Below are 23009 nucleotides of genomic sequence, written 5' to 3' on the forward strand. Positions count from 1 at the left end.
CCCTGGTATACATTTGTATATATATGTTATATCAGATTTAATTCATGGTCTCTCCAAACTTACAGCAACCTCTAAACCCACAGAAAATGAATAGCTGCACTTCCTTCACTTCTGAGTTTTTTCTTCTTGGCTAACTTCTCTCAGCCTGGGGTTAAATTAATTAAAACTGCATAAAAAGAATAGAAGTGTAAGGGAAAATATCAGCATTAACAACTTATTCAAATCATAAGTTAGTTGTCTTTTTTTTCTGGAATTAAATACATCAATGTCACAGCAGTAAGAGAGATCTGACTTGAAGAAAAATCCTTGACATTTTTGAATAGTTCTACATTCCTTCCCCTTGAAAAGAACTTCCATAGTACATGAATATATCTTGAAATAACCATCCAACTACCTCAGTCTAGGTCAGCTAGGATAGGCCAGGGCACGCTCTAAGTACAACCTCTCAAATGGGTCTTGATTGCACAGAAAAAAAAGACTTGCATTTATATAGCGCCTTTCACAACCACCAGATATCTCAGTGCTTTACAGCCAATGAAGTACTTTTGGAGTATAGTCACTGTTGAAATGTGGACTGGTTGGGCTGAATGGCTCATTTTTGTTTGTATATTCTATGTAAAACGAGGAAAGTCTGGCAACTTTTTAAATGAGGCAACATTAATCAGACTAATGCTGCTGTTAGTATAACAGATTTTTAATACTGCAGTGTAGCATTGCTAAGCTAAAATTCCTTTTTAAAAAAAGTCTCAAAAGCAAAAAGATTTTCTTCCAAAAAGAAATCTAGGCATGCAAGAACGGAGGATGAAACTGAAATAAGAGGGAGTTCACCAAAATGCATGTGGAGAAAGTGACCCCTGAATAGGTTGTTCATATTTCAACAGTTGCATCCGGGGCCTGAAGCACAGCTCTGAAAACCTCTCATCCTTTAATTTCTGCCTTAAAACCAAGTTCCACTTATCTTTTTTGATGGCAGATTACACCTTGGGATGTTTTCCTACATTAAAAGGTACTATATAAATACAAGTTATTGTTTCAAAGGCATTCAAAAGCTTAAGGAATGGTTGATGCAATTACTTGCAAGTAGAGGCAATTGACAGGACTGTGGGAAACCAGCAGAATACTTCCTAATTCAGTGTATTTCCATAGACACCTAGAATTCCCCCCCTAAAGCTCTCCACCTGTCTCTCCTCCTTAAAACGGACCTCTTTGCCCCAAGCTTTTGGTTGCCCGTCCTAATAGCTCATGTGACTTGGTGTTAAATTTTGTTTGACAGCGATCTTGAAGTGGAAGTGCCTTGGGATGTTTTACTATGTTAAAGGTGCTATTTAAATGGAAGTTGGTTTGGTTGAAGAACCATTTTATACCTTTAAGAGCGAAAAGCCTTAAAATCAGGGGTAAAGTAATTCGGTGTAATTAATATATAAAGTAAGAAAGACAGAGTAAGGTTTAAAATGCATTCATGGTAGAATAGCTGAATTAGGCAAAACATAGGTGGTCAGAGAAATTATTAGGAGATAAGAACACCCACAGGATTTATGTAGACAGCTCACAGTAATAATGAGAAGACCGCAATGTTCCAGTCAGGCGAGATAACAGACACAAGGCCTCTTTGAAATGGGTAACAGACAGGTGGTCTGCCGAGGTTACAGCCTGAAAGCTAGTATGGGAACACGTTTACAGAAAAGTAACACAACCTATAGGGGAGGGGGGCTTTTCCCATACCAATTAGAATTTACTGTTACCAATGATATTGCCTGTAACCTGTATTAACCAATGTATTAGTAGTAGGTTGGCAGGGACTGGTGGCAAATAACCAATGGAACACTTCCCCGCGTAGTTCCACCATTTTGACTGTATTTGAACTGTATAAGAATGTAACTGTGTAGCTTGTCCCATGAGATCGCCATGGAGAGCACTCAGTAACGGTAATGATGCGGCCAGATCTCCCTTGATTCATCAGGTTTTAATAAATAACTCTTTTCTCTATAAAAGACCTTTCGTGAGTGTTATATTTTTAATACTCCACAACAATACTTTAAAAAAAACTAGGCTACCTTTAGTCAACTCAGTGTAAAGTTCTATATAAAAATAGATACAGGAATTTTGAGAGACTTGATAAGAGTTCTGGCTACAGCATAAAGATTACTTGCATTATTGGGCAGCAGTGAGTAAAGTGCATTTATAGTGGCAAAACCAAAACATACTCAACAATTTGCTGTTACAGGCAGTGTTTATTCTGAATAAAAAGTGAATTTTCAACTGTTTGTTTTTTAATTACATGACTACAAATAAAGTTGAGACTGAGGGAAACGGTTTACAATGACAGCCAATCAAAACCTCTATCGCTATCCATGGTCCTATGTACACCAAACATTACAGCAAATGATAAAAAAATTTAAACCAGTTTTTGGCAAGATTTTTTTAAAGCAGCTTGAGATCAAAAAAAATTCTAGGAAGTCACTGCACATATTACTTGCAATTTGGAGCTCAACTAAGCATCCCATCTCTCCCAGAAAGATATGGAAATGAATACCAAATTAAACTTAAGCAGAAAAGTGTTGTCAGATTTAATATGCAACATGCTGGAAGGTGGAGTTGGGACAGAAGATCAGCTATGATCTTACTGAATAGCAGAGCAGGCTTGAAGGGCCTCATAGTCCTGCTCCTGTTTCTTATATAAATGCAAGAATATCACCAAATGCAAAGCCGTTACACTCTAAATTAATGCTGTTGTGTCAATTCAATGGTCAAAGGCTCCAATTAGAACAAAAAAAAGGAGCCAGTTAGCTAAGGCATTACAATTGCTCAATCAGCTGTAACAAATAAAAAGACTAAACACTACAGAAAGAAATGTAGATACTTTGCTTTTAACTGTTACATAGCACAATATAGCTCATTTTCAAGTGCCCAAACGTGGTCGAGAGCAAACGGACATTTCAAGGTTATTGGGAGAGCTTCCTGGATGCCGTCAGTCTGTCCCTTAGCTCTAGCTCTCTCGCTCGCCACGGTCACCATTTTCTAGGTGAGTTTTTCTCTTCTTCTCATCTGCTTTGCTTTCTTTAAATACATGCATCCTGTAAAACTGGAGCTCTTTGATGCTTTCATGGATGTCATCTAATGCTCTGAAACGTAAACAGATATGATTTAAGAACCAGAATTAGTTAATGCAGTAAAACTTTTATTAAAAAGGTCTACCAAATGTATTTTAGGCGAGTTGTTTTCCCAGCTTCTTTCCTCCTCTTCTGAAGGCAAAGGGTTATGTTGGATCGCAATTCCATAGATGTCAACGCCATTGCACAAGATGGCTAGTGTTCAACTATAAGTCTGTCACGAATCACTGTCGAGGTTATTCAATCAGAGGACATCACACCCAAGTCTGATGTTGTCTTCATCTATTTGAAACTTGTTAGTTTTGCAGTCATGTGCTCCATTTCTGCACTCAGTCCAAGTTAGCCTGCATTAACCTTGCCTTTCAGCATTTTACACCTTTAATGCAATTGGAACATTTTCATCCGTCATCAATATGGTCCTCCAGAACATGACTGCAAAAATGCAGCTACATAGAAGCAACTGTAGGTCAGGACTCATAAAAATGGATCAAGGCTATCCAGGTTTATTATACTTTCAGCAATTTAGCAATCGGAGTGTTGAAATATACAGGCTATGGCAACATAAAATGGAAAGACCCCCGAGAGTAAGGTTAAGGTGCCTTGAACATAAAATGAATTACCAAGTGAAATTTGGTTAGTCATGCTTCCTTAGCATCGCCAGTAACTAGGATATACTAATCAGCAGGGTACAGACAAAATATAAATCAAGGAAATGGGACAGATTGTAACTAGAATAACCCAATTACCAGGGCACAGATAAATGTGTAGTCAAAGGAGATGGGACAGATTATAGAATAGTATAAACCAAGAGGAAAAACCCCACTTAGGTAGCGAGAACCCAGGAACAACACTTGACAGAAGCAGGGACCAGGGTAGAGACCCTTGAAAGAACAGTGTCAGGACCGGATTGATCACCCGGGATGTATTGGGTAACTATGAGAGTTAGTATTTTGAACAGAAAGGAACACCCTTTGAAACGCCCTTCTGCAGAGTTAAATAGAGTATAAGTAGTGAGTCTTGTACTTTTTCTGTATTAAACGAACATTAACGGTATTTGTCTAGTTTGTAATTTGGTATTTAACTCAGGAACCGTCGCAGGCAACGACTAGCGAAATTGCCGTTTGCAGAACAGGGAGAGTGGGATTTTTTTCATCTCCCCAACCTGTATACACAGTTGCCAGAGGCAAAGAAGAGTGGCATTATCCAAACTCTTAAAAAGGGACCACATTTTTTTTTTTTGCAAGCTGTATTTAAAAAGTGCCTAGGTCCGAAGCTCTGGAATTCCCTCCCTAAATCTCTCTACCTCTCTTTCCTCCTTTAAGGTGCTTCTTAAAACCTACCTCTTTGACCAAGCTTTGGCTATCTGCCCCAACTCTATGGCTCCTCTATGGCTCAGTGTCAAATTTTGATTTTTGTGACGTGCCTTGGGATGTTTTATGATGTTACGGGCACTATATAAAAGGTATGCTGTTGTTAAAGTTTCATGGCTAAAAAGGCATGGTTTTAATAAATAAGTCTGTCCTTTTTTATTATTCCTCCAAATAGTCAGTCATGACGGGCATGACTCACCTGTGCGAAGCTTTCTTCTTTGGTGCATCTTCATATTCATCTGGATACCAGCGTCTGAAAGCATCAAAAGCAAATAATTAGCATTGTTCTGGAAACCTAGATTGAGATTGAAATCGGATAGTCGGAAGTATAAACTTGATGGATCAGGAGGAAAAAAAAAATCTCAACTTGTATTGAAAAACTACCACACTACTGAATAGATCTACAAATCTCCTAATTACAACAGAATTATTGAGAGTGGGACAAATAAAGCCTTGAAGTATTAACAGCTTACTCTTAAAATAATCTTGTGCTGTTTGCAGAATTCTATTTTGATGCCACCAAAAAAACAATGGGAATACAGGATTTATTCTGCCCAGTAGCTAAATGTTATTATAGACTGGAAATTATAGACTTGTTAGACCAACATCTGTTGTGGGGAAATTAGAATCTATAAAAGGACAGTGTGACTAGGTATTTGGAGAAATTTGAGCTGACTGAAGAGCCAACATGGATTTGAGAAAGGTAGGTCATGTCTAACCAATCCAACTGATTTTTTGAGGAAGCAACTAAAGTAATAAGACAGAGGAATTTCTATGGATGTAGTTCATATGGACTTCTAGAAGGCATATTATTGACCTGGTTACACGGCAGAAGACAGGAGGGATAATGGGTACGTACTCGAATTGGAAGGAATTGACGTGTGATTTCCCACAAGAACCTGCGCTGGGGCCTCAACTATTCAGTATATTTATTAATGACTGAGGTAACAAAATAGAGACACATATATCCAAGTTTGCTGATGACACAAAGATTGGTGGTATAGTAAGTTGTGTAGCCAGGAGCATAAAATTACAGAGACATTGATAAATTAAGTGACTGGGCAAAACTGGCAGATGGATTTCAATGCAGACAATTGTGAGGTCATCCATTTTGGACCAAAAAAGGATAGCGCTGAGTATTTTTTTTTAAATGGTGAAAAGCTAGGAACAGTGGAGTTCCAAAGAGAGTTAGGGGTCCATGTACACAGATCACTGAAATGTAGTAGTCAGATACAAACAATAATCAAAAAGGCTATTGGGATGTTAGCATTTAGAACGAGAGGGCTAGACTGTAAACAGGAGGATGTTTTGCTACAGCTATACAAAGCCCTGGTTAGACCACATTTGGTGTACGGTGTGCAGTTCTGGGTACCGCACCTTAGAAAGGATATATTGGCTTTGGAAGGAGTGCAGTGCAGATTCACCAGAATGTTACCACAGGTTAGATGAGGAGGAGAGATTACACACGATAAATTTGTAATCCCTGGAATATAGAAAGTTAAGGGGTGTTTTGATTGAAGATTTTTTAAAGGAATTGATAGGGTCGACCGAGAAAAATCTTTTCTGATGGCGAGGGAGTCGAGGACAAGGGGACATAACCATAAAAGTCAGAGCCAGGCCATTTAGGAGAAAAGTTAGGCAACACTTCGCCACACCAATGGTAATTTTAAATCTGAGAGCGATAGATTTTTTGTAAAACAAAGGTATAAAAGGATATGGAGTCAAGGTACATATCAACCATTATCTCAATGAATGGCAGAACAGGCTCGAGGGGCTGAATAGTATAGGAACAGGGAGTAGGCCAAAGAGTAAACCCACAACATTTAGTCACGTCTCTTGAACCAAGTCTGAAATGTAGAAAGTGCACTGCCCTGTATTAGCACAGTTGTCAATCAGGCATCTGCCATATGCAGTCTGTCCACTGAAATAGCAACCTAAATGGATTTTGCATATAAGCAACTCGCACCACTGTGGGCACCCAATGTATGCAGTGGTAATCCAGTGGGCTCCAATGAGTCAAGGCATGGTAATAAAGTGTGCAGTGCTCCCAAGTTCCTAAAAAGGTACTCCAGTATGGACATAACTCCCATTTTGTATTTCAATACCATTGCTATTCAGTCCCATGCTGAGAGCCCAACTCCGTAATAACCAAAATTTTGATTAAGACAGCAAGCATTTTACCTGCATAATTCCTTGATTGTGCTCACATCAATTATTCTGTAATGCAAGTGTTTCATGAACTGTGGCATATACTTATCCAGAAACTTTTTATCAGCATGGACTGAATTTCCTAGAAATAAATGTTGAGAACGTAAATTTTCTGCTGCATTACATTTTTCCCGTTGAATTTCCTGCTCTGCTCTCCTGAAGGATACTAACTCATGCAAACGGATGTTCCACAGGTGCCTGCACATCCTGGTAATTCTTCATCTATGAGCCTCGAGACAGTCGTTTTAAAAAGCAACCTGACTGATGAATAGATCCTCGAACTGAGAAAGGAATGATGGTCAGGAGATAAAGCGCAGGACTGTCCCCTTGTTTAAAGTCACATTTTAGAATTACTCTAAGTGACCCAACTATTTTGAGCAGATACCTTGCTTAAAAAAAAAGTTATTTTCCAATACAATGATTCTTTTACCCCTTCTTATTCTAGAAATATATTTTGGCTCTTGTTTCTTTGACCACTCATACATGATCCCATGCTTCTTATGCCATCAAGAGTATTCATACTTGCTCCAATATCAAGGAGCATAAGAACAAAGAATTAGGAACAGGAGGCGGCCATACGGCCCCTCGAGCCTGCTCCACCATTCAATTAGATCATGACTGATCTTCGGCCTCAACTCCACTTTCCTGCTCAATCTCCATATCCCTCGATTGCCCCAACGTTCAAAAATCTATATCTATCAGCCTTGAATGTGCTGAACGATTCAGCATCCATAGCCCTTTGAGGTAGAGAATTCCAGACTCACAACCATCTGTGTGAAGAAATTCCTCCTCATCTCAGTCTTAAATGGCTGACCCCTTATCCTGAGACAATAGAACTAGGGGGCAGACTCTCCAGCTAGTGGAAACAATCTCAGTCTGTCCTGTCAACCCCACTCAGAATCCTGTATGTTTCAATGAGATCACTTCTCATTCTTCTAAACACCAGACAGTATAGGCCCAATCTATTCAATCTCTCATTAGGATAACCCTTTCATCTCAAGAATCAAATTGCTTTTTCCTTTGTTGCACCACCTCTAAGGCAAGTATATCCTTCCTTGTGCACAGTACTCCAGGTGTGGTCTCACCAAAGCCCTGTACAATTGTAGGAAGATTTCCCTACTCTTGTACTCCAACTCCCTTTCAATAAAGGCCAACATGCCATTTGCCTTCCTAATTGCTTGCTGTACCTGCGTGCTAACTTTGTTTCCTGTACTGGTACGAGGAATCTCTCTGAACACCAACATTTAATAGTTTCTCACCATTTAAAAAATATTGTTTTTCTATTCTTGCTACCAAAAAAAGTGAATAACCACCTATTTCCCCACATGATACTCCATCTGCCACCATATTGCCCACTCACTTAACCGGTCTATATCCTTTTGCAGGCTTGGTCACCTTGACTGACTAAAACATGTTCAGCACCAGTAGCATCAATTAAATTTTTTTAAAGTTGCAAGCCGGATAATACCGTAGTTAATCGGACATACCTGCAAGAGGACAGAGGCCTGGTGGGGTATGCTGGCGTACAAAGGACAGAAATTCGTATTCGGCTTGCTGCAGGCTGATCTTACTATCGCGCACTGCCTGTGTGAGACCTGACTGCAAGGAAAGGGGGAAAAAAAAGACCATATATATTCACACTGTTTTGAAACTAGATGTACAGATTCTTAGCTACAGAGATGACATTTATCCACACTATTGCAACAAAAAAAAAAATCTACAACTGTGGCAACCTTCTGCCACTGCATCAATTTATTCAAGCACCTCATCAAAATGAAATCTCAAAACTTTTGTAGAGTTTAAATTTTCAGAATGAACATTTTGTTCATCAACTGGCATTTTCCTTCAAATTTACTTGCCCCACTCAATAAGAATCATTTTATAGCGACACTAATCAGATCTCCTGTGGCATTGCACGAGGAGCAAAGTGCAAGTGTTGTTTTCAGGCAAAGTGATGCTTGACCAGGCTATGCAGAACCATGGAGCTATTTGAAATTGATACTGTCTTTATTTTTATATTTATTATAAATTCTTACAAGAACACGAGAAATAGGAGCAATCGTAGTCATACAGCCCCTCAACCTTGCTCTGCCATACTATATGATTCTGCCTTAACCCCACATGTATGTCCCAATCTTTATTTTGCTTTCTGTACAATGATTTAAAGACTTATATTCCCAACTTTTTTACTTCCTGCAGTGTGAGAATTCTTCAATCTGATTGGCTAATCAGCTTGCCTGCTCTGTAGCCGACGCCAAATTCAAACGGACATCAAATTAGGAAATCTACGCTCTGGAGCCCGATAAATCTTTGAGGGGAGCGCTTCCCCCTCCTCTCTCTCACAAGGTCAGCAGCGAGCGCCGTTTCTTCACTGCTGAACCCAAAATCCAGGCCACTGTGGCAAGTTTACATAGGCAGCTTCCAATGCTTGTGAACATAGGAATTTGTAACGGAAAGTTGACAGGAATGTGAAAACTGATGGGTCCTTCTAAAAAAAATTCCGATACATTAATATTTTCTTTCCCATCGACTCCCACAAGCAACTTGTACAACAAAACAGAATGTGCTGTTCATCACAAGATCAGCCTCACGTATTCAGTTACACTGGAAGACAGAAAATTAAAACTACTAACTCTGATGTGCTACATCACAGGAAGCTGAAACCAAAGAAGCCACTCAGCCAAAGAGCAACATTTGAAAATTAATATCAGCATAGTACAAAGACGGACAGGTAAAGATCATCTGATCCATCGAGCCTGTTGCACACAAACACGATTCATCACAATATATACACACTCCCAACCCCACCCAAAACGATGTGATATCCTGGGAGAGGCGGAAAACCCCTAAGAAAAACCCAGGCCAATTTGGGGGGAAAAAAATCTGGGAAATTTCTCTCCAATCCATCTAGGTGATTGAAACTAGTCCATGAATTCCCTGCAGTACCCATTACCTGTAAGAGGTGATCTCCACCCCAGTCAGAAACAGCTCCAGCTCTCGCTTGAAGGAATTCAGCCAATCAACATGTACCACACGAGACGGCAGCAATTTCAATAGAATTGGAAATGTAAAAACATTTAGTTCCCGATTACAGAAAGTCCTCCAAGGTGATTTCAAAGGAATCTATTCAAACTAGGGAAGATGCTCAGGAAACAACATTGAAATGTTTCAAAAGCAATTCACCCAATAAATTATTTGAAGTACAGTGACTATTGTTGATATAAAGGCAACCAAGTAATGAACCAGAGTGATTGGATACATAATATGGACGGTCCTAAACAAGTTTGATTTGAACAGAATGTTGTTTTGGAGTGGGAAGATTAGGCAGAAACGGCAATTCAGACACCAGCATGTCAATGTGTAGCTGTGCAGAAGTACCAGTATAAGTGAAAAATAGTCAGCAGCACCTTACCTTTCCATGATGTTCTGTGCACCAGTCTGACATACCATCCAGCAGTTCGTTTGGTTGGTTAACAATCAAATGTGGACCCTGATTTAAAAAAACACCAGTATCATTGACATTTTATTTTGGAACATAAAAGACACCATTTTAAATACCCTCTTTTTCCAGGGGTGCATCTTGAAGTAAATTTTTAGACATCTTACCTCGGCTAAAATATTCAAATCTGAATCAGTTATAATGCAAGCCATTTCTATGATTTTATCTTTTTCTATGTCCAACCCAGTCATCTATTTAGAAAAAAAAGGAACATGTCAAACCACATTATAATTTCACACACAGAAGAATGCTTTTCCTCCTGGCAATTGCATAAAAAAGGCCTAGTACTGCAATAAATGGTCATTGAATAGCACTCTTGAAAAGAACTTAAAAGTCCAATTGATGGAGAATTATTCTGATTCCAATTCTAATGCTCTGCTCCTATCTCATTTCTACACAAAAGACATACATTTAAGAAAGCATAAAACAAAATCACAGTGCAGAATTTTAAACTGTCTCCATCTACAAAAACTTAAATGAGCCAAAGATTTGATATATTCAGTGAACTCCACATTATAAAATTCAATTACATGTTCCTTGAAGTCATTATAAAGGATTCTATTTAATCAATTGCAAGGCATCAACATTGGCTACAGCAGGACAAAAATACACATTTGGGACAGTTTGGAATTCACAAAGCGAAACCAGCTTTGCTCGACGGAGATAAATCTAATGCACCAATTTTCATCCCATTTCATCAATTATAGCGTCCCAGCTGAATACTCCTACCCCAGAAGTAATGAACAGATTTGCACACTCCAGTTTCTAAAAGTCCCATTCTCCACCGAGGACCTGGTCCACTGATAGAAGCAGCTCGCAATCGGAAAGTCACATGGAAAACTTGCATCATCTCTCTCTGGCGCATTACATGTGTGCAGAAACACAGTGCCACCAAGCTTAACGTCCTTCCCAACTTCAATCCCTGTTGGATTGAAACCATGGACTAAGCATTAATTCTACAGATTGCGATTTCATCACTGGAGATAGAAACATCTTTTAGATGGTACATCCTGGACATCACCCGCTGGCTTCGGGTTCGGGCCTTCCAGGCCAGAGCAGGATTATCAATAGCAAAACATAGAGCCAGGGTCCCGAGCTGGGAGTTAAAGCACTGAACCATTGCATAGATTAATGAAAAGCTGCATTAATTTTTTTAAGTTGCATAATTTCAGCAGCTGTTAATAAACTTTGCAAATTCTGCCTTCAGCGGACGGTGCAAGCGGTTTGGTGTCGGAGTTTAACGTTCAGAAGTTGTAGCGCCCGGCGGGAGCAGGGGGAAGTTACCTCCAGATCCACCCACACCATCCTCTTGGCCATACTTTGGCCCGCCATGGTGGCGAAGCGTCGGGGCATGGGCGAGGCGGCAAGGCCCGGAGCGGTGCAGCGGAGCCCGGGAAAAGCGGAGAGCGAGCGAGCGGCACAAGGGGCGAGGCCGGCGGGGTGACGGTGCTGCCAGACGCGGCCCAGCGCTTTAAGCCCCGCCCGCTGGCCGCGCAGCATCGCCCGACCCTCCGACTCTCGGCCTCTAGCAACAGGCCCGCCCCCGGCAACAGGCCCCGCCCCGCACTGCGGCCCCTTCACAACAGGCCCCGCCCGCACCCCCTCGCAACAGGCCACGCCCCTAGCAACAGGCTCCGCTCCGCATTGCGGCCCCGAGCAATAGGCCCCGCCCCCGCACTGCGGCCCTTCACAACAGGCTCCGCCCCGCGGCCCCGAGCAGCAGGCCCGCCCCTGGCAACAGGCCCCGCCCCTGCACGGCGGCCCTTCGTAACAGGCACCGCCTCGCGGCCCCTAGCAACAGGCCCCGCCCGCACACTGTCGGAGAGACAAGCTCCTACTCTGCCAGTACCCCAGTTGTTGAGAGTCTCTTCCATTGTGCAAGTTCAAAATGAAGAATTATTTGTCAAGTACATTCATCTAAATGCTGTTTTATGTTAGCAATTATTTCTGGACATGCTTATTTGTCATCATCATCATAGGCAGTCCCGCGAAATCGAGGAAGACTTGCTTCCACTCCATGAGTTGTCACGTGGCTGAACAGTCCAATGCGGGAATTACAGTCTCTGTCGCAAGTGGGACAGACAGCGGTTGAAGGAAAGGGTGTGTTATGTATGTATGTAGACCTTACCCAAATGTAAGACTTGCTACTGGGGGGCCCACCTGTGGGAGACCTAAGGGTCACCTGTGCACCCTGGGGCAAGCAGGTATAAAAGGTGATTCACCATGCTGCTTCCTCACCCTGGAGTCTGAATAAAGAGACCAAGGTCACAACAGTTTGAGCTTGCGATATAGTCTTGTGGATTTATTCTGAACACAACAAATTGCCGACGAGAAACGGATCACAAACTTTCACGCGGTAATGGCTGCCATTGGTATTCTTGAGAGGGTGATGATTGGGAAGCCTTCGTGGAGCGCCTCGACCAGTACTTCGTGGCCAACGATTTGGACAGGGCTGAGACCATTTTCCTCAGCGTCTGTGGGTCATCGGTATATGGCCTCCTTAAAAATTTGCTGGCATCGGTCAAAATAACAGACAAATCTTACGCAGAGCTGTGTACTCTGGTGAAGGAACAACTCAAGCCAAAGGAGAGCATCCTGATGGCCAGGTACCGCTTTTATGTGCACCGTTGCTCTGGGGGCCAGAACGTGGCGAGTTTTGTCACCGACCTAAGATGCCTTGCGGGGCAGTGTGACTTTGCAGGATCCTTGGGGGAAATGTTGCGGGACTTTTTCGTGCTTGGAATTGGCCACGAGGTCATCCTTCACAAACTGCTGTCTGCCGAATCCCTAGATCTAAGCAAGGCCATCACGATAGCCCAAGCCTTTATATCCATGAGCGATAACAAGAAACCGATATCGTCACAGAATCGGAGCTCGCCGGTAAGCACCGTGCACAAAATAATGTTTGCAGCAGGCAGAACGGCACAGGACAGGGCCCACCCAATTGCAGAGGTCAGACCTAGGCCTAGAGTGACTCAGAGTCCGTCATGGGGCATCCATTAGCTATGGGGCAGCCCTAGAGATCATCGATGCAGATTCAAGCCTTATGTGTGCAACTAGCTGTGGAACAATGGGGCACCTCCAGTGAATGTGCAAATGATCTCTGACTCACCACATGGCAGTGTCAGGAGAGGGTGACCGATCCAGCGAGGATCACGATGAACGAGCAGGAGAGGCAACTGAACCTGAGGATGAAGAGGAAGTATATGGGATACACACCTTCACCACCAAAAGCCCTCCGATAATATTAAAAGTTGAACTTAACGGCACTCCATGGAACTAGAAACAGGGGCGAGTCAATCAGTTATGAGCCAGAAGGTTTTTGAGAGGCTGTGGAGCAACGAAGCATAGCGACCCAAGCTGATCCCGATTCAGGCAAAGCTGCGCACCTACACCAAGGAACTGATACCAGTTACTGGTAGTGTGGACATAAGAGTATTCCATGAGGGAGCAGTGCACGATTTACCACTGTGGATTGTTTCAGGTGATGGGCCAACGCTGCTTGGCAGGAGGTGGATGGGGAAGATTCGATGGAACTGGGAAGACCTCTGCGTACCTTCTCCGGCGAACGAGGCCTCCCTTTCTCAAAGGCCGAGCAAACCCCCACTTCCAGCTGAACCAGGCATCGAAGTGCAGATCCATTTGCAGATCCCTGAGGCACAGGCCGCTCATCACAACCACGAGGAGGTAAAGCTCAACCGAACAGCAGTACTGACCACCCAAAGCCGACGACCCTTTTGTGACGATGGAAGAGGTTCCAGGTCGACCATGCGCAGTGGGACTCCGAATGTGTCTTCCCGACGCCAAAGGCAAAATACCTGGGGAGGAAGATCACGACAGTTGCCGTCCAGACCACAGGACGAGAGGGCGTCCAGACCACGGGATGAGAAGGCGTCCGGACACGGGATGAGAGAGCGTCCAGACCATGGGATGAGAGAGTGTCCAGATCACGGAAGGTCGCCACAATGGACCGGAGGAATGTGTCGCCCAGCAAGGAAGACGACTGGGTTTGAGGCAAAGGTAAAGGGGCAACCGCAGTGAAGGCCAGGAACCCACTATGCTCAAATAAATTGTGTGTACCATGTAACCCTTGCGAGCGGTCTTTCGCGGCCAATGATGTACCATTGTATGGGGTTGGGGGTACCTTACAACAAGCCAAAGTAGCGGGTGAACACCAACCAGTTGTATATGTATCTAACAAAGTATTTGTAGCAAGTGAGATGTTACCGCATGGGGTCGGGAGTGTTGTGCCGCAAGCGAAAGAAGCGGGTGAGCCCCAAACAATTGAACATGTATTAAATAAGTTAAACAAAGCAACAACCTGTGTTCACGGGACCAAAGAGACGTACCAAAGAGTGTCCCAATGTGTGCTCGAGTCAGACAAGCTGCTCATCCCACAAGCTTGTAGAGCAGAGGCACCATTATCGATGTGTTGTTTTGAGAATGTCCAACAGTCTGTGCACTGTAACATTTGATCCGCCAAGAGCCAGGCACAGAGAGGGGCACCTATGCTCTCAGTTGGCCACCTTTGCCCACCCCCGGGATGGAAACGGCGCAGCCTGCAGACCCACTCGCGGTCGTGGAAGTGCTAGAAAGCCAGGGGTCAACCGTAACGGCCCCCCAGCTTAGGACCTGGACCAGCCAGGATCCCATGTTACCGCCTGTCAAAGGTGAACTGCTAGACGGGATGTGGCAACCTATCTGCCACAGAGACGATAGACCCAACCCAACGTTGCAAAGCAAGGCAGGGCGGCTACACACATTCGGTGGTCTGGGGCCCCCATACTATGGCCCAAGGTCCACGGGGACCACTAGGCCGCCCTCAACTACCGAAAGTCTCAAGGCCATTGCGGCCATCCTGGATTTGCCAGACCTCAGGGTCACTGCCCAAATCACTTAACCTAGCACCACGTGTGTCACGGTAGACTCCCTACAGACCTGGCTATCCTGGGTGCTAGGCAATCACCAGACGGAATCACTCAGAACCGAGCCTTCCGCATGCCATCAGCAGAGAATGCACCATAATTGCAAGGCCCCTCCACGCGACATCAGAATATGTGATGTAGACCATGTTCAGGGCCCGAGTTGGGCCGCTAGCACCGCATTAGCCAAGGTGGGGAATGGAGTTTATGCGATGAAAACGGAGCGTTTGATTATGAAACCATGTACTGGGCTAACGCATAAAGCAGTTGGACAAGACCAAACTGCGAACGACAGATAACCAGGAACCACTGTGAAAGGACCTGGCCCCCAGCGACCCACTAACATGATCAACTTCGCTGTCAACACGAGGATGAGCCCACCATGCCAGGATTTCAACCCAGGCGATCGACCCGGGGGCTCAGGGCCCCAGATCGCCTCAGCTTGCAAATAACTTGCACAATAAGTCTTTGGGAGGGAGTGATGTTATGTATGTATGTAGACCTTACCCAAATGTAAGACTTGCCACTGGGGGCACACCTCTGGAAGACCTAAGGGGGCAAGCAGGTATAAAAGGTGATTCACCATGCTGCTTCCTCACTCTGGAGTCTGAATAAAGAGACCAAGGTCACAACAGTTTGAGCTTGTGATATAGTCCTGTGAATTTATTCTGAACATAACGGTGGGTGGGGAGCCTGGATTGCCACACGCTCTTTCTGCTGTCTGTGCTTGGTTTCTGCATGCTCTCGGCGATGAGACTTGAGGTGCTCAGCGCCCTCTCGAATGCACTTCCTTCACTTAGGGCGGTCTTTGGGCAAGGATTCCTAGGTGTCAGTGGGGTTGTTGCATTTTATCAAGGAAGCTTTGAGGGTGTCCGTGAAACGTTTCCTCTGCCCACCTGGGGCTCGCTTGCCGTGTCGGAGTTCCGAGTAGAGCGCTTTGGGAGCCTCGTGTTGGGCAATGTGAACAATGTGGCCCGCACAACGGAGCTGGTCGAGTGTGGTCAGTGCTTCAATGCTGGGAATGTTGGCCTGATCGAGAACACTGATGTTGGTGCGTCTATCCTCCCAGGAGAGTTGCAGTATCTTGCGGAGACATCGTTGGTGGTATTTCTCTACTGTATATATGGTCCACGTCTCTGAGCCATACAGGAGGGTGGGTATCACTGCAGCCCTGTAGACCATAAGCTTGGTGCCAGATTTGAGGGCCTGGTCTTCGAACACTCTCTTCCTCAGGTGACCGAAGGCTGCACTGGCGCATTAGAGGCGGCGATGGACCTCGTCGTCGATGTCTGCCCTTGCTGATAGTAGGCTCCCAAGGTATGGAAAGTGGTCCAAGTTATCCAAGGCCGCGCCGTGGATTTTGATGACCGGGGCATTGCTTATTTGTACTGCAAAAATGGCCAACATGCTCCACCCTTTGTTTCTGATTGGAGGATAAGTCACACCCTGATTTTTCACAGGAATGTGTAATTGCAACCACCCATCGCAAGGTCTCACTGACTTTGCAAATTGTAACGCGATCCACGTTGACTTCCTGAAGCGACAGAGGACCGAGCTCCCCAGAACACAGCAAGGGTCAGCCAAAGTGCCTTACCTCAGACCAAGGACATCCCTCCCCCAGTCAAAGTGCCTTTTACCCCAGTCCAAGTGCATGCCTCCAACAGCCGAAGTGCCTTATCCCAGCACAAGTGCATTCTCCAACTCCTACCCACACCCCCCGAGATGAGACAGGTATTGTGTACGGATTGTTAACAGTTTTATTGGGTATGAAGTGAATAGTGACAATGTCATGACTTCTGGGTATCATCCACTCCAACGATGTCCTTTGTAGGGGGTTGGAAGAACGTGATCTGTCTTCCCCCGCCGCCAACCTGTGTCTCTCTCACCACACCCCCAGCCTCTCTTTCCCCCCTTCAGCCTCTCTTCCCCCCCCTACCCCAGCCTCTCTTCCCCCCCCCTACCCCAGCCTCTCTTCCCCCCCCTACCCCAGCCTCTCTTCCCCCCCCCTTCCCCAGCCTCTCTTTCCCCCCCCTCAGCCTCTTTCCCCCCCCTCAGCCTCTCTTCCCCCCCCCCTCAGCCTCTCTTTTCCCCCCTCAGCCTCTCTTTTCCCCCCTCAGCCTCTCTTCCCACCACCTCAGCCTCTCTTCCCGCCCCCCAGCCTCTCTTTCCCCCCACCTCAGCCTCTCTTCCCACCACCTCAGCCTCTCTTTCCCCCCCCGCCTCCTCTCTTTCCCCCCCCCGCCTCCTCTCTTCCCCCCCCCCGCCTCCTCTCTTCCCCCCCCCCAGCATCTCTTCCCCCCCCCAGCCTCTCTTCCTCCCCCCCCAGCCTCTCTTCCTCCTCCCCCAGCCTCTCTTCCTCCCCCCCCAGCCTCTCTTCCTCCTCCCCCAGCCTCTCTTCCTCCCCCCCCAGCATCTCTTCCCCCCCCAGCCTCTCTTCCTCCCCCCCCAGCCTCTCTTCCTCCCCCCCCCAGCCTCTCTTCCTCCCCCCCCCAGCCTCTCTTCCTCCTCCCCCAGCCTCTCTTCCTCCCCCCCCCAGCATCTCTTCCCCCCCCCCAGCCTCTCTTCCTCCCCCCCCAGCCTCTCTTCCTCCCCCCCCCAGCCTCTCTTCCTCCCCCCCCCCAGCCTCTCTTCCTCCCCCCCCCAGCCTCTCTTCCTCCCCCCCCCCAGCCTCTCTTCCTCCCCCCCCCCAGCCTCTCTTCTCCCCCCCAGCCTCTCTTCTCCCCCCCCCAGCCTCTCTTCTCCACCCCCCAGCCTCTCTTCTCCACCCCCCAGCCTCTCTTCTCCACCCCCCAGCCTCTCTTCTCCACCCCCCAGCCTCTCCTCTCCACCCCCCAGCCTCTCTTCTCCACCCCCCAGCCTCTCTTCTCCACCCCCAGCCTCTCTTCTCCACCCCCCAGCCTCTCTTCTCCCCCCACCAGCCTCTCTTCTCCACCCCCCAGCCTCTCTTCTCCCCCCCCAGCCTCTCTTCTCCCCCCCCCAGCTTATCTTCTCCCCCCCTAGCCTCTCTTCTCCCCCCAGCCTCTCTTCCCCCCAGCCTCTCTTCCCCCCAGCCTCTCTTCCCCCCCCGCCGCTCTTCCCCCCCCCGCCTCTCTTTCCTCCCCCGCCTCTCTTTCCCCCACCCCATCAGCCTCTCTTTCCCCCCCCCAGCCTCCTCTCTTCCCCCCCCCCAGCCTCCTCTCTTCCCCCCCCCGCCTCCTCTCTTCACCCCCCCGCCTCCTCTCTTCCCCCCCCCGAGCCTCTCTCTCCCCCCCCCCCAGCCTCTCTTCCTCCCCCCCCAGCCTCTCTTCTCCCCCCCCCCCAGCCTCTCTTCTCCCCCCCAGCCTCTCTTCTCCCCCCCAGCCTCTCTTCTCCCCCCCCCCAGCCTCTCTTCTCCCCCCCAGCCTCTCTTCTCCACCCCCCAGCCTCTCTTCTCCCACCCCCCAGCCTCTCTTCTCCCCCCCCCCCCAGCCTCTCTTCTCCCCCCCCAGCCTCTCTTCTCCTCCCCTAGCCTCTCTTCTCCCCCCCCAGCCTCTCTTCCCCCCCGCCTCCTCTCTTTTCCCCCCCCAGCCTTCTCTCTCCCCCAGCCTCCTCTCTTCCCCCCCCAGCCTCCTCTCTCCCCCCGCCCCCCCCCCAGCCTCCTCTCCCTCCCCCCCCCCCCAGCCTCATCTCTTTCCCCCCCCCCCCAGCCTCATCTCTTTCCCCCCCCCAGCCTCATCTCTCCCCCGTCCCCAGCCTCCTCTCTCCCCCGTCCACCCCAGCCCCTCTCTCTCTGCCCCCCCAGCCTCTCTCTCCCCATCAGGCCCACGCCGACCGGGGGGGCGGGAAGGAAGAGAGTCGGAGCCTCAGGTCCTGCTTCTCGGCACCACGCGCATGGAATGATTCGAGCCGGGGGGTGGAGCTTGTTGCCTGTCGGTCAAAAAAGTGCAGTACGGGCAGGGGTGAGCGGGGCTTGACAGATGCCTGTCTGTCAAAAAAAAGTGCAGTCAAATAGTTGCATCGATTATTTATCCCTCAATCAACATCACTGCAAACAGATTATCGGGTCATTCTCACATTGCTGTTTGTGGGAGCTTGCTGTGCGCAAATTCGGTGCCACGTTTCCTACATTACAACAGTGACTGCACTCCAAAAATACTTCATTGGTTGTAAAGTGCTTTGGGACGTCCAGTGGTCTTGGAAGGCGATATAGAAATGCAAGTCTTTATTTTCTTACACAATAAATTATATTTTGCCCATCATCGCTGCAGTATTGCCACCCCCACCTCATAAATCATGAGACAAATTCTTAACAATCAAGAGATGGTATATTAAATCAGGAGTTGCTATTTTTTTCACATTACACCTCTTTAGTGACTATTTTACTGCAGCTGAATAGAGAGGACCATTGGCATCTTGAAAGAGTGTTTCCGATGCCTGGACCATTTCTGAGGCTACTTGCAATACTCCCCTGAGATTGTCGGTCAGTTCACTGTTGTGTGCTGCATGCTGCATTACTTAGTCATCATGAGGCATCAGCAGCTGCTGGTAAAAGACCACCTGAGGTGAGAATGGCAGATGACAAAGAGGAGGACGAAGAAGCCATCCAACTACCTGAACCTGGAGCACGACGACAGAGGAGGCCGGGCCTTCGTGCCCATTTAACGATTGCTTGAGCCTTGCGTCAGCAGCTCACCTGTGAACGCTTTGCTGCCTGATGGCTCAGCGGCAACTATTCTAAATGGACCATGTTTATGGTTTGGACCTGTTCCGTAATGTGTTGTGTTAATGGAACAAATAATGGAAATGATTCAATTATAATTTAAAATATATATTTTATTCAAAAGTTTACCAAACATTTGTTTGTACTTACAAGAATATTTTTATTAAAGTTATCAAACTTTAAAGTTTTCAGTTCAGATCACTTACAAACTCTAAGACCACTTACAAACTTTAAGATCACTTGCAAACTTTTAAGTTTGTAAATTTACATAACTTACAAAAAGCTCTTAATTTGAGAACAGTAACAAGAACAACAACAGCAGCAAAGAAAGGCTGCACCCATCTCTCCTCCAGCTGAGAGCTTATTCAGAGAGTCAAGCCTGGGACGGTGGCAGTAGTAGAAAGCTAGAGGAATAGGGAAGGGTTGGGGTATGAATTTTGGGGAACAAGCACCCGAGAGGGGAGAGATGAAAGGAGGCATGACTGCCTAGCCGAAAGGAGAGGAGGCAGGAGAAAAGAGCCCAGAGGGGCAAAGAGAAGAAAAGGGGCGATAGAAGTAATGGGCTTGGGTCTGGAGTGTCAGCCAAAATGTGCAATTTAACTAAGCTTGGAAGATGGAGGGAGGATGAGGAGGTGGAACCAGTAGTAATGATTATTTTTAAAAACTGGATAGTTCTTCCTCACAATGGGCTAGAATTTCCTATCAGCCCGCCACCCAAAAGGCCGCTAAGACTGGGAAGATTATTGCTGGCGAAAACTTTCCCCCCAGAATAAAAAAATTCACCGAGCGAATAACATGGGCCTTGAAACCCCCATTCTGGGCGACAAAGTGCAATTTAGGGTTGATTGGGTGGTTCGTAAACAAATTGGGCAAAATTTTTTTTTTAAATCAATAAAAATTTACCCCGAGGCTACGGGTTGGGCCTAACACCAGAAAAACAATAAAAATAATTTTTCAAAAAACATCATCTAAAAAAATCAAAAAAACATTCCCAGGACACTTTAAAATTAAATCACAACACATTTTAAAAATAATTCGTAAAAAAACAATGACTAACCTTTATCTTGCAGAGTTGCTCACCTACCGCCCAGCTCCGCTGGTCCTCGACAGCAGTTTATAAAAACTTACCGACAGGTCACCGTTCAGCCAAATATCGCACCAGGGCGATCTGAGGACGGTGCACGCTGGCGGTCCGCTCGCCAGCGTTAGCTCTAAACCGCCGGCGTGCCTCAGGTAAGGAAATTTTCGCTCACCTCATTACTGCCCACAATGGCCAGTCCCGCCCAGAAACCGGGTGGTAAGCCATAGGAAATTCTAGCCCATTGAAACCTCTGAAAATCACAAATTGTGACTTTCATTGCTGTAAAAGTTGTGGAATGTCTGTACAAGTCAACAAGGAGAACATTGCATCACTATCCCAAGAGCTCAGCTGCCTGCGGCCAGGAAAGACAATCCAGAGGCACCAGCGAAAACCACCCAGAACTTTCAGAGGGGTTTGTGCTACTGAGGTGGGAGCTACCATAATCAATGTAAAGTTAAATGTAGCCCCCACTTCCCCCCCACCCCCCACAAAAGATGTCTGCGCTCCTCTAATTTTGCCCTCTTGAGCATCCCTGATTATAATCGATCAACCATTGGTGGCTGTGCCTTCTGTTGCCTAGGCCCCAAGCTCTAGAATTCCATGCCTACACCTCTCTGCCTCTCTTTCCTCCTTCAAGACGCTCCTTAAAATATACCACTTTGTCCAAGCTTTTGGTCACCCGTGCTAATTTCTACTTATGCGGCTTGGTGTCAAATTTGTTATCTCATAATACTCCTGTGAAGCGCCTTGGGACGTTTCACTACATTAAAGGCGCTATATAAATACAAGTTGTTGTAACAGTTGTTGCATGTTCAGGGTGCAAACCTTTTACTGTTAAGCCACCTAAGAACTCATGCTAAGAGTGGAAGCAAGTCTTCCTCGATTCCGAGGTACTGCCTATGATGATGTAAACCTTTTAGATACTTTCAGTCATGTTTATTGTGCTTAATTCACAGAGTTTGTGGTTGTATTATGTGTTTTGTGATGCATTATGTTTCTTAGAATAGGAAACATAGAAACATAGAAAATAGGGGCAGGAGTAGGCCATTCGGCCCTTCGAGCCTGCACCACCATTCAATAAGATCATGGCTGATCATTCACCTCAGTACCTCTTTCCTGCTTTCTCGACATACTCCTTGATCCCTTTAACCGTAAGGGCCATATTTAACTCCCTCTTGAATATATCCAATGAACTGGCATCAACAACTCTCTGCGGTAGAGAATTCCACAGGTTAACAACTCTCTGAGTGAAGAAGTTTCTCCTCATCTCAGTCCTAAATGGCTTACCCTTATCCTTAGACTGTGTCCCCTGGTTCTGGACTTCCCCAACATTGGGACCATTCTTCCTGCATCTAACCTGTCCAGTCCTGACAGAAATTTATATGTTTCTATGAGATCCCTTCTCATCCTTTTAAACTCCAGTGAAGACAGGCCCAGACGATCCAGTCTCTCCTCATATATCAGTCCTACCATCCCGGGATCAATCTGGTGAACCTTCGCTGCACTCCCTCAATAGCAAGAAAGTCCTTCCTCAGATTAGGAGACCAAAACTGAACACAATATTCCAGGTGAGGCCTCGCCAAGGCCCTGTACAACTGCAGCAAGACCGCCCTGCTCCTATACTCAAATACCCTAGCTATGAAGGCCAACATACCATTTACCTTCTTCACCGCCAGCTGTAACTGCATGCCAACTTTCAATGACTGATATACCATGACACCCAGGTCTCGTTGCACCTCCCCTTTTCCTAATCTGCCACCATTCAGATAATATTCTGCCTTCGTGTTTTTTTGCCACCAAAGTGGATAACCTCACATTTATTCACATTATACTGCATCTGCCATGCATTTACTCACTCACCTAACTTGTCCAAGTCACCCTGCAGCCTCTTAGCATCCTCCTCACAGCTCACACCACCACACAGCTTAGTGTCATCTGCAAACTTGGAGATATTACACTCAATTCCTTCATCTAAATCATTGATGTATATTGTAAATAGCTGGGGTCCCAGCACTGAGCCCTGCGGCAGCCCACTAGTCATTGCCTGCCATTCTGAAAAGTTCCCGTTTATCCCGACTCTCTGCTTCCTGCCTGCCAACCAGTTCTCTATCCACGTCAGAACATTATCCCCAATATCATGT

The 23009-nt window shown here is 46.3% G+C and overlaps 1 protein-coding gene across 1 annotated transcript; it reads right to left on the reverse strand.

The window, feature by feature from the left end:
• Window positions 1-2211: 2211 nt before the first annotated feature.
• smfn (small fragment nuclease) lies at window positions 2212-11731 on the reverse strand. Its single transcript, XM_070894381.1, has 7 exons — window positions 11472-11731; window positions 10295-10378; window positions 10101-10178; window positions 8176-8287; window positions 6662-6770; window positions 4680-4733; window positions 2212-3122 (listed from the first exon to the last, which is right to left on the reverse strand). Exons 1-7 carry the CDS (start codon window positions 11685-11687, stop codon window positions 2987-2989), a joined length of 789 nt encoding a protein of 262 aa, XP_070750482.1. The 5' UTR covers window positions 11688-11731; the 3' UTR covers window positions 2212-2986.
• Window positions 11732-23009: the final 11278 nt, after the last annotated feature.

The sequence above is a fragment of the Pristiophorus japonicus genome, chromosome 11, assembly GCF_044704955.1.
Source record: "Pristiophorus japonicus isolate sPriJap1 chromosome 11, sPriJap1.hap1, whole genome shotgun sequence".
Classification (NCBI taxonomy): Eukaryota; Metazoa; Chordata; class Chondrichthyes; family Pristiophoridae; genus Pristiophorus; species Pristiophorus japonicus.